Source organism: Limulus polyphemus, unplaced genomic scaffold, assembly GCF_000517525.1.
Source record: "Limulus polyphemus unplaced genomic scaffold, Limulus_polyphemus-2.1.2 Scaffold68, whole genome shotgun sequence".
In the NCBI taxonomy this organism is placed as follows: domain Eukaryota; kingdom Metazoa; phylum Arthropoda; class Merostomata; order Xiphosura; family Limulidae; genus Limulus; species Limulus polyphemus.
In genome coordinates this window covers 943,034-955,112 of record NW_013665678.1, presented here as the reverse complement: position 1 = coordinate 955,112, position 12,079 = coordinate 943,034, and the positions used below count along the sequence as shown (strand labels likewise).

The window sequence follows — 12,079 nt, the reverse complement described above, 5'->3', positions numbered from 1 at the left end:
TTCGACGTTCTTTGCAGATAAACAAAGTCTGCCTGGGTTGATACTTAACTGAATCTGGCTGCAAGTTTCGAAAACAGCCTGTCCAGATACAGAACAAAAACAGTTCATTTCCAATACTCTTCTGCAGATTCTGCCTCTACATAGTTTCATAGTGTCTGCCTTTTGCACCTCATTGGCAAAGAAATTCTATCCAGTTGAGCCATTTTTCCATCTCATTAAATAAACTATGAAACTTCTCTTCTGAGTATGATCAAATCTCCTTAAGCTGATCCTTTGCCAAGTTAAAACACCCATAGTGCTTCCCTGAAGCAAAATGCTCAACGACTTATTGAATCCAAATATAAATAAAACTCACTGAAAAGAAACAAGGAATGAAGTGGTAGTTATTTCACTGTAGATACCATTTGCTTCTGTGACAGTCTTGCTGTCCTAAGCTGATCGCAGTCACTTTATAGCAATACCTTCAAGACAAGTAATCAATGCTTCATATAGAATGTGGAACTCCTCCAGAGATGTATGTCGCTTGACCCATCTTGCCTCACAGAGTATTTTGAGCTTTTTGAACTTCATATCAACAGACATTTCTTCGTTGATTTGCATAATAGTATGTTCAAGCTTTTTGAGGTATCTTAAAGACAACTCGCCCGTCGAAATACTAATATAATTTATAGAATGTGAATCTACAACAGGAGAGGCAACTTGTTTCAAGGCAGTCCAATCATTGACAAACATGCAGCTTACGCCCGAAAATTTCTGTGCACAAACGTATTACGGAGCTAATAATACGAGCATAAAACAAAAGAGCTGTGCTGTTCGCTTTCAGTAGCTGTCTCCTAAAGCAATATATACCCACTACTCCAGTCATGATCTGAACTTGTCCTTGTCCAAGTCTTTGCTCACTATCTGAAGTTCACAACATGCTCTCAACACTGAAGTCTGTTGGATTCTTTTTTAAGTATTTACCAAAGCTCTCTTAGGCGAACCCTAACTCCTCCCAGTTACTACTATCTGTCACTTCATCCGCATGAATAGCAAAAATGGGACCAATTTCTTGTGACTTGAGTTCAGTGACTATATGCTTTACAAAAAATATTTAATTCACAACAAGATATCGTTTTGACTTGTGTTAGAAGTATATGTTGCATTTTTCTTGCAATTTAATAAATGCTGTTGCAAGTCTTTGTCCCCAGCGTTGATTCTACGTTCCAAAAGGGATTTACGATTTCCCTATTTATCAATCCATGTTGTAGCTGGAGTATGGCTCGAGGTAGTGGATGTCGAAGGAGGAGAAAATGAGTCACGGTACCCTCTAAGGGCTAGGCCTCTTCGATCGCAAAATTCAATGCACTTGGTAACAGAGCATAGAAATCCTCTATTTCTTGCGATGAGATCCTGTGCGTCTTGTGTGAGCATCAAATCGACACCAGCCTTCAGGTTCTTAAGATTATAATTAAAACCACTCATTAAGGCCCTGGATTGCTTGTGATAGTCTAGCGTGGAATGTTTGCTGATGTCATTTAAGGCATTCTGTATAGTTGTATTATCAAAACTATAGATCGACTGCAATGTTGAAGAACAACAGGGAAAAGGATACAACAAAGACAAAACAAACCGTCCATTTCAACTGAGTATGAGAGGAAACCAAACCTTTCAAGCCAATCAAACTGACAAGAACACTTACATATCCCGTCTTTTTTTGCTTCTATCAGGATAACTTTCATAAGAAAGTGAAACTGTTTCTCTGGAAGGCGAGTTTTCATTAAGTTACACTTAGTTTCATCATCAAGTGCCCCTGTCAAATATCTGCTTATATCATACGACTGGACGCAGATATAAGTCTTATCATTCTTGCCATCAGCGGAAATTGGTATGGTATCTGACGTGCAATCTTCTTTGTCAGCATGGTCAGCAATACATTCTGTGCAAGTTCCCTTCGCTCTAAACAAATAAAAAATAGTGTACATCTTATTTTAATAGTTTTAAAACTAACAAATGTCTCTACAAAACGAAAAGTTATGAAGTCCATTGTCTTTTAACCATGATTATAGGGATTACAAAAACGTAAAGTACAGTAGCGCTATGCCCGATAGAAATCCTAATTCATAACAATGTACAGAGTTACGTATCACGTGACCATTTGTAAAATGAGCATCTAGAACTTCATCACATTATGGCGGACAACGGATGACGCGCCACGACAAAACTGTCAAAGATTGAAACTAAAAAGGTCTAGATCTAACAAAACAAATTACAATTTACATAAAAGTACATGTATTTTCAGGAATGATTTCAAACTCACACATGCTGGAAGAATTCTGTTATTCCAACACGTTTATTTTGCGACGTCGTCCTTGTGAGTTAACAATTCAAACAACTGTAACTGTGTAACGGACTGACTGATGTATAGGTATATTCCCACTTTACTGACACATCCATATGATATCTACGGACACATCAAATGTGTGCGCGTGCAAGCGAAGTGCATGAATTTCAGAAATATTCTACGGATGCGTAAAAGAGACATGGTGCAAAATTTTATTATCGGGAAATTATTATGTTGGCGATTTATTTAATAATAGCACTTGTTGTGAAATGCAGGAGCACGTTGCATCATAGAACTAAAAACTAAAGCTAATGAAATAAACGAAACGTTTCGCGATTTTTTCCAGAATTTTAGGGGGGCACCGGCTACCCCCCTGGACACGCCCCTGCATTTATTAATTAAGTAACAAATTTAAGTTATAAAGAAAAGATAAAGAAGTATTATTTTACAATTATCGAGATCGTTTCACGCTTGATTTACAACATTATGGCGTTACAAAAACATGATAGTGTTTATTTTGGACATGAGTGGAAATATAGTATGTTACGAAACTGAATTTGAATCTTTAATCAATTGTAAAGATATTAATGTATGTTTATGACCGAACTTTTAATTTGTTTTTATCTATTAAAACTTGAAAGTGATTTTGTAATGGCGTATATGCTTCTGTCTAGTTCAAGACCTGACTGCGAAGTTTTATGAAACATTTTATGCATGTTAATTACTTAATGGTGAATTTGAATCCTCTATTGAAATTTTATGTCTCCCTATAAAGTTTCAAAATTTTCTTAGAACACCTTTGTGTCTTTTACAAATATGAGATATACTATCTATATTGTCTCATAAAGATGTTTTTTGTTCATTGAAGGAGCCTGACAATGAATCTGTATTGTTTTAAATCTAAGAGTGTATTATACTAAAAGCGAAGCACCATATTCTTGTTCTCGGTCATATTTGCTCTATTACTATATAAAAGATTAACAAAAACATTGGGGTAAAAATACCTTTGTACGCCGATTTTATTAACCTCAAATCACACTCTATTAATAATGCAGTCATAGAGCCAGTTCAAAATACGACAACATTGGTACAAATGTTTTGGAAATATGAAACTCACGGTAGAAATTCTCTTTGTCTATTACAGTGGATAATGTCTTATGAGCAAAATTCTTAATGAGATGAAGAATGTGATACAAATCTCAAAATTCAAGATCAGGATCTGATGCTGTTAATAAAACGCTCCTTATCTATTTTTCTTTTCTTTTGTTCATTTCCGTTTAAGACAATTTTCATTGAGTTTAGATTGTAAAATATTCATAAATATTTCCATTACCAAACTATCTAACAATGAATGCTGCAATAATACATATTTTTTCGCTGAAACTTTAAACCGCATACTTATGTTATTACTGAAACACAAAATTGTAATGTAACAAAACAGTAACAGTTTTTTAAATCATTCATTATTTAAATCACTTTACAAAATGAAATACAAAGTGAGCAGTCTTGCATCTATTATTGAACATAATCAAAGCTAAGTAAAGGGATTTCTTTTTAAATCAATTTCCCATGGTATCGTATTCCCCCGCATCTCTGCTTTATGGTAAAACTTCACAGGAGTCCGTTAAGTCTGAACACATTGGAAAATTTGCATATTTATTGTCTCTTGTCTGTTTCAGGCGTGACACTGTTTTGAATCACAGCAGTAGCAATAAACGAACGTGTTGAGATTGTTTTGATAAGTAATAGAAAATAAAAAGTAGGGCTGCAGGGAGGTTGGAAAATATATAAAGCAACCTGCTCCTGTTACACTTAAATGTGCGGAAATCATACCAGCTGTTCTTAACTGTATTTAACGTGAATGAACTGAGAACGTACATATCTGTAATTTTGACTATATTTTCACATAAATCTCCAGACTTAATGGACACTCGGTATTTGGTTTATATATGTATATATATATATATGTAAAAAGATGAGTTGCAATACCATGGGAACCATAGATCTCACTTTTCTTGTTGAAAATGTTTTCATTGAAAACTACTTAAAATACATGAACCATGGCTGGTTACATTTTACCATTATTTTTTGTTAGGCATATAAATCAGACTAAACAAAGAAAAGTATCAGTTAGTTACCAATATTTCCTATGAACACCTTCCGCATCTTTCTTTTTCTTGGTTAACAGATGTGGATGGCTGTTGAATGTATATTTGGAGCTCCAGAGTGTACTTTTCTTAGGTTAGGGTGAATGAAATGATTAGGAAGTGTTATGTGAGCAGTGCAGCGTAACGTTGAGGTAACTGTTCATTAACGAAAAGTTAGTCATGGCTGAATAAAGACAAACATCTATTTTTTTCAGTGTTTTATAATACAGATATAAATACCACTTATCTAGCAAGATTTACAGAAAGCCACCTCTCAATAGCTTGTACCTAAATCATGAAGTTAATCCATCCATGTTTTGTCAGACATCATATCTACGACACCCCTCTGTTAAAGAGCTAAAAAGATTTGTAAAGTTCAACTCCTTAAATAAAGGCATCAGCTAGTCAGCAGTAGTTCCTAGCCAATAGATATTCCAACATATATAATAGTTAAAAGAAAAAACGAAACTTTATAATCAGTTTCTTCCTTTTCCATCGTTAATCTACTCTTTTTACATCCTAAGGTGAACTATAAAACCCCAAACAGTATGTAAAAGAATAAAATTAGAAGTGATTTCAGGACCTGAGATCTTTAAAAAATATTGTCAGAAAAACACTACAGGCTCGCAACATAAAAAACAGTTAATAAAACATTTTTAAATGTGAGTAAAATTACATTGGAGAGACAGGAAGACCTATCGGGATTCAAGAACACAAATACGACAAAGGACTTGCGTTTTCCAACTAATCAAAGGTACCTGAACACTTGTAGAATACAGGAAATAAAACGAAATGAGACTGATTTTAAAAAATGAGTAAAGCGCGCCACATTGGAAACTTAGAAAAAGAATGAAACCACTCAACAACAGCAAAAGAAATATTAGCCGTAAAAGAAGCTTGGTAATCAGCAACACTTGGAAACTGTTCCACACAGAAAAACAGGTCTTTCTTCCTAATAATCAAATTACTAAAAGAACGAGTTTTACTATACATCCAAGTCACTTGCAATGCCATCAATCCACTGTTACCGAAGAAGTGCTCAGGACAGAGTTGTAAAAGTTATTTATCAGCCAAATAAAAAAAAAGAGTAGGAAATGGTCATAGAAAAGCATAGTCAATTAATTGAACTGAGGCCTAAACTGTCTTTAAAGTAAAGAAACTGTTTAATCACCCATGCTATGTCCGATGTAGCATCTTCGATGCCCTTTATCTAATAGCAGAAAATATCTGTAACATTCAGGACCCTAAAAGAAATATTAAGTTACTCAACAAGAGTTTCCTAGCCAATGAATATCCAATAGATTATGAAGTAGTCTAAAAAATCTCCAGTTACTTTCTTCAGTCCTCAGTTTAATTAAGTAAGCATTTTCGGAGAGTCTTTATATATGTTCTAATTTTGGTATTTAGTTCAATTGAAGCACTATATTAAATACTTTTGTTTAATAAAGGATAATATATTTCAAACTTTTTAAGGTAATCTAAGTATATCTTTCTTTACAGCATGTCTCTTAACAATGAAATATAAACATACATTCTTTGTCTTATCAAATAACACTTTTGTTATATAACAACAGTAGTTCAATAGTTTAAGATAAATTACTTTAAATGTTAGATCCAATTAATCAACGTCGATGTGAATTCTTAGAAAATTTAAATATTTATCTACTTATTATATCTTGAATCGAACTGTATTATACTATATTAAATATTGAAAAATGAATCAGAAAATGGGATAATTTGCTCCAAAACAGCCCCTACATCTCCTTCTCCAGATTTCAAAATTGTAAAATTCAATGAAGGGTAGTGAAGCACTAAATTGTTACCTTACAGGTATGCAAAATCTGCCTTTGAAAAATGCAACTGACAAATGGCTTACATATTATTCTGAAACATTTTAGCTTGAAATAATAACATCAGTGCAGTGAAAACCACAATATATAGTAACATTTTATCTTTAAATAGATACACTCAAAAATAACTTTATACTGATATTTTTCCTCTCGAGACAATACGTTGTGGCTACGTTCATCACTTATCCAAAACAGGTCAGAGAAGATTTAAATAAATTTAATCATCTTTATTACCGGATGAAGCAAAATGACCGACCGGTCTTTATAAAATGATGCTTAACGATTAGTTAGAATTATGAAATACTTAAAAACATAAATAAAACGGAACCTGCCTGTAAAATTGCGTCAATCAGTAATTGTTGATTCATCTTATTGACTGTTTTTTATATGTTGTGAACATATGTTTTACCAAATAACCATTTTGTGAACTCATCTAAACGATTTTGTAGATTTGATGGTTAATTCCTAAAATTCCGTACTTTGTCGCCAATTATCTTAATATTTACTAAATAGTACTATTAAATGTACCTAATCTTAATATCGTGCAAAAAAAAAGCTATATTAATCAAACATTTTCCTCAGTTACATTTGGAAACAAATCAAGCAAAAATAACCGTTGGGCTGAAGTTCTGTGGTTTGCGTCCAGATAGCCACAAAATATAAATTAAAAATCGCAACGCACACGTTTTGGGTGCGTTATGAGGGAAATGATCGAAACCCACTATTCAGTCTGACAAGAGTATCCCCAGAGTTGGCAGTGGGTGGTGTCGACTATCTTCATTCCCTTTAGTCTCTATCTCTTCAAAGCCACGGACGGCTAACGTAGATGACCATCATGTAGATTTGCGGGAAATCCAACAAAGATACTAGAAAATGTTAATACTAAGTATTAAGATTTGGCCACATAAGGTAATAAAATTTAAGCTAATAAAATATGCCTCGTAAATTAAAGCAGCAAACGTTTTATTTTATATTTTTACCCCAAGCATGCTAAAATGATACACGTAATTCTGATACAAATTGAACGAGAGCCTCTGGTAGAAGTTTTTTTTTGTAGTTACGTACAAAGCTACACAATGAGTTATCGATGCTGTGCCAACTACGGGTATCAAAACCAAGATTTTAGCGTTATAAGCCTTCAGACTTACCGCTATGCCACCGGGGGTGAGGAGATGTGAGAAGTGCCAAAGCCAAACATTTAGAACAGAAATAAAAACGCAGACTCAAAAACAATCTGGTAGGAGCTCATATTCTTTAACATTATACTTAGAGGTATTTGTATTAGCGATAGTCTTAGCTCTCCGATCATGGTAGTGTTATGTTAGCTTTCTTTAACAATCGGTCGTCCACTCAAAAACACCAGCAGCTCAAATATCAGTATTTTATCATGACGACGTCAGCTGCGCTTCAGAAAAAATCGAGTAATGCCAGTATTTTTTTCTTTCTGCAAAATGAGCTTCCTTTAAAACCTTCAATAAATCGACATTTTAACTTGGAAAGATTATAAGTAAAGGTCCATTTTGCTTCTTACGTCGCTGAAAAACGTCTTTATTATCATTTCCTAAATGTTTTGCAAACAAAACTTGATTGATAAGTGTGTGGTATAGCTTTTCCAGACTTTCTGATTTTCATTACTAATTTTAACTTTTCCTTTTATGTAAAAATGTAAGTCAAGGATATGTGTGAGAACCACGACTTTCTTGTATTTAAAAGTTTTGTGAGTTATGAAAGTTCAAATGTAATAGATTCAGGATCTATATATATTACGGTTAAATTATACATTTTCACATTGCTGGTATTAAGTAGCCAGTTAAAGAAAGTTAATCTTCCTTCTACTTTTGTCCACGATTGTGTTCGCCTTAAAGACATCTCACTTCGAACAATTTTTTTCAAAATAATAACTAAACGAGACTGAGCGTGGAGTGGTAAACTTTAAATATTAAAAACATTTTCATAAAAATTTTCAATGTATTCAAACTGAAGCATTTAAACCATTTTTAAAATATAGAGTTTTTTGAACATTAAGGTAAATTCGGCAGATCATGACATTGCAGGATTTCCTTGTATTATGGGTCTTTTATTTTACATCTATTTATCTAAAAACGTTATTTCGCTTCATCCTATTTTGATCCAACGGTCGACGGAATATTCAAGAGCCGCAAGCCACCTAATACGAAAATAAAAGAAATTTAATCAGTATAGTCGGAGAAAGATGAGAAAAATTGTTGGCTATTAATCTGAGTCGGAACTATTGACGATGAAATTGTATTATAATCTAACCAATTACATACAAGCTTGTTAACTTACTTGATATACAAGTGAAAAGACAACAACAAATGTATCGTTAAAGATAAAGCTGAATAAACCTTTAGATAATTAAGGAATTTCTAAAAAAGTTGTTTAGCTGGAATAATGGTTTAGTGCTGTAAAGGCAATGGTTCTCTGTCTCTTTGTGATCCGTCTTATTCTCGTCTTTAATATTAATATTACAATCTGTTTTTATCATTTATCATACACAGATTATTTGATCGAATGTTTTGTATACGTATTACCCTTTATTTCCTTTATACATTGTATTTTACCTATAATTATGCATACGTATCAAGCAGGTTGACATTGTATAATGTTTGACTTACCTTTTCTTATCGTTTTCCGAGTCAGCGAGGAAGTATAAATGTTTAAGACGGGTTTCAGGAGGTATGGCTTCGAATGTGTTCTTCTTGCCCGAAATAGTACAGCTCTGAAATTTGTAGCCATGAAGAAGGAACATCGCTGAAATACCATAACATCGTTAGTAACAAAAAAAAGACGTATACCTGATCTACTTAAATCATTTTTCTTATATAAAGAAATAACATACTGAAAGTGACGACTTCCCGATCTATTATAGATGTTATCAGATAATAGAGATATAGGAAATCCCGAGTTTTCTTTAAACCTTAAAAATAAAAACATTTATTAATATTCGATAATCACCGATTCTCACGAACATTACTATCAACGACAAAATATTTTGTCTTTATTTATTGTGTTAAACAAACTCCGACAGTCCACTGTTACCGACAGTCCAAAAATCTATTTTACAGGAGGTCACATCAAACAAGTCAGAGTAAGTTAGAGGAGGGCCCGGCATGGCCAGGTGGTTAGGGCGCACGACTCACAATCCGAGGGTCGCGGGTTCGAATCCCCATCACACCAAACATGCTCGCCCTTTCAGCCGTGGGGGAGTTATAATGTGACAGTCAATCCCACTATTCGTTGGTAAAGAGTAGCCCAAAAGTTGGCGGTGGGTGGTGATGACTAGCTGCCTTCCCTCTAGTCTTACACTGCTAACTTAGGGACGGCTAGCGCAGAGCGCTCTCGCGTAGCTTTGCGCGAAATTCAAAAACAAACAAGTTAGAGGATTTTGTATATATATATATATATAAAGGTCTCAAGCTGTAAATCTTAACAACAATTTATTTTTTTTCAATATAAAACCCCCCAGTGACACAGCGGTAAGTTCGCAGGTTTACGACGCTAAAATTCGGGTTTCGATACCAGCGGTGCGCAGAGCACAAATAGCCCATTGCGTAGTTTTGCGTTTAACAACAACGAAACCAATATAAAAAATAACGGAATTTTAAGAAGAAAAATAAATTATTGATATCACTTCTTGATGCTTTAGGCACTAAAAACACAAAACTAAATACTTTCTTTTAAAACGTTAGGTATATAGCTTCAAATTCATTATTACGTATGGTTATTTTTTATTTTTCTAATTTAAATACAGTAAGACCTTTATGCTTTGCGAAAAGTCCGTTAATTGTTTAGTTTAAAGCTGGTTTACAAACAGGGACGATTCTTAATGGGTTGCAGCAGTTCATTTCATTTGTCAATAACTCTCTCAACATGGGCTCTCAAAACAATGGCTGGTACTGAACGCTCTTTCAGTAAACTGAAATTAATAAAATCATATTTGTGATCAACAATTAGTCAAGACCGTCTCAATTCCTTGGTTGTCTTGTGAATTGTGAGTCAGTTAAGTCAAAAACACAAGAACTTCAAGTTATGTTTTATATAGTTTTACAGAATAGTTTGGTTAGGGTAAGTATTTGGGTTACCTAGCAAGAACGTGTGATATTTATTAATCTTAAAGATTTTTATGCGTTGCCTCATGTTTAACATTGAATCATTTAATACTTATCTTTGTTTATATGCTCTATGGCAATTGGAGATTCTCAGGTCTTAAAGATGCTTAATTAAATACTAAGCTTACCTGTTGCGGCTGAAGAACTTTGGTCTAGATATAAGTACAAGGAACCGTCTTTTAAGACAAAATATCGTCGTCTCCATGTTTTCCATCGGTGTCCAAGTCTTCCAAGGTAACCCTGGCAGTCAGGTATTGGGAAGATCAAAGCTGGTGAATGAACATTGCTGAGATAGCTCTCTAGATACGGATCCACCTGTCGAAATCATAGCAACAGCATTTCAGTTAGTAGCCAAATAAAAGTAATATATGATTTTTCAACATCAGAATATCTATATATAAAATTACAGAAAGTTTTCTATAGTGTTTTCAAGGTAACAGTAACTCAAGGTAAACATAATAATTACAACACTACTGCGATATTTCAACTGTACCTAAAGAAAGCCGGTAAAACACTATTGTTATATTTCAACTCCAGCTATAAAAAACCGGTAAAACACTATTGTTATATTTCAACTTCAGCTATAGAAAGCCGGTACAACGCTATTGAGATATTTCGACTCTAGCTGTAAAAAGCCGATACAACACTATTGAGATATTTCAACTCTAGCTATAGAAAGCTAGTACAACGTTATGGAGATATTTCAACTCTAGCTATAGAAAGCTAGTACAACACTCTTGAGATATTTCAACTTTAGCTATAGAAAGCCGGTACAACGTTATGGAGATATTTCAGCTCTAACTTTAGATAGCTAGTACAACACTATTGAGATATTTCAACTCTAGCTATAGAAAGCAAGTACAACACTATTCAGGTATTTCAGCTCTAGCTGTAGAAAGCTAGTACAATACTATTGAGATATTTCAACTCTAGCTATAGAAAGCCGGTACAACGTTATAGAGATATTTCAGCTCTAACTTTAGATAGCTAGTACAACACTATTGAGATATTTCAACTCTAGCTATAGAAAGCAAGTACAACACTATTGAGATATTTCAGCTCTAGCTGTAGAAAGCTAGTACAATACTATTGAGATATTTCAACTCTAGCTATAGAAAGCCGGTACAACACTATTCAGATATTTCAACTCTAGCTATAGAAAACCGGAACAACATTATAGAGATATTTCAACTCTAGCTATAGAAAATAAGTACAACACTCTTGAGATATTTCAACTTTAGCTATAGAAAGCCGGTACAACGTTATAGAGATATTTCAGCTCTAACTTTAGATAGCTAGTACAACACTATTGAGATATTTCAACTCTAGCTATAGAAAGCTAGTACAACACTATTGAGTTATTTCAACTCTAGCTATAGAAAGCTGATACAGCAGTACTTCTCAGAGATACCTATATCTATAGCTAGAAAAGTCGATTATAACACTATTGATATATCTGCAACTTCAGATAATAAACAATTACTACAGCTCTGATACCTACAACTCTAGCTACGGAAGATATTTACCAGTGTTCGAGTCACCTAAACAAAGAAGCGCCAAGACGAATTACAGTATTCCCTCGCTATTCGCGGGGGTTACGTTCTTTACCCCCCGCGAATAGCGAAAACC

The 12,079-nt window shown here is 33.9% G+C and overlaps 1 protein-coding gene across 1 annotated transcript in view; it reads right to left on the bottom strand.

Annotated features, from left to right (window-relative positions):
• Window positions 1-3,318: 3,318 nt before the first annotated feature.
• The window catches only part of LOC106465477 (serine-rich adhesin for platelets-like), a 180,767-nt gene continuing 172,006 nt past the window's right edge, over window positions 3,319-12,079 (bottom strand). Inside the window, exons 11-13 of the mRNA XM_022393806.1 lie at window positions 10,579-10,765; window positions 8,957-9,092; window positions 3,319-8,487 (exon numbers count right to left, since the gene is read on the bottom strand). Of these exons, the coding sequence (XP_022249514.1) occupies window positions 8,436-8,487; window positions 8,957-9,092; window positions 10,579-10,765 (375 nt within the window). The 3' untranslated portion in view covers window positions 3,319-8,435. The remainder of the gene's footprint in view (window positions 8,488-8,956; window positions 9,093-10,578; window positions 10,766-12,079) is intronic.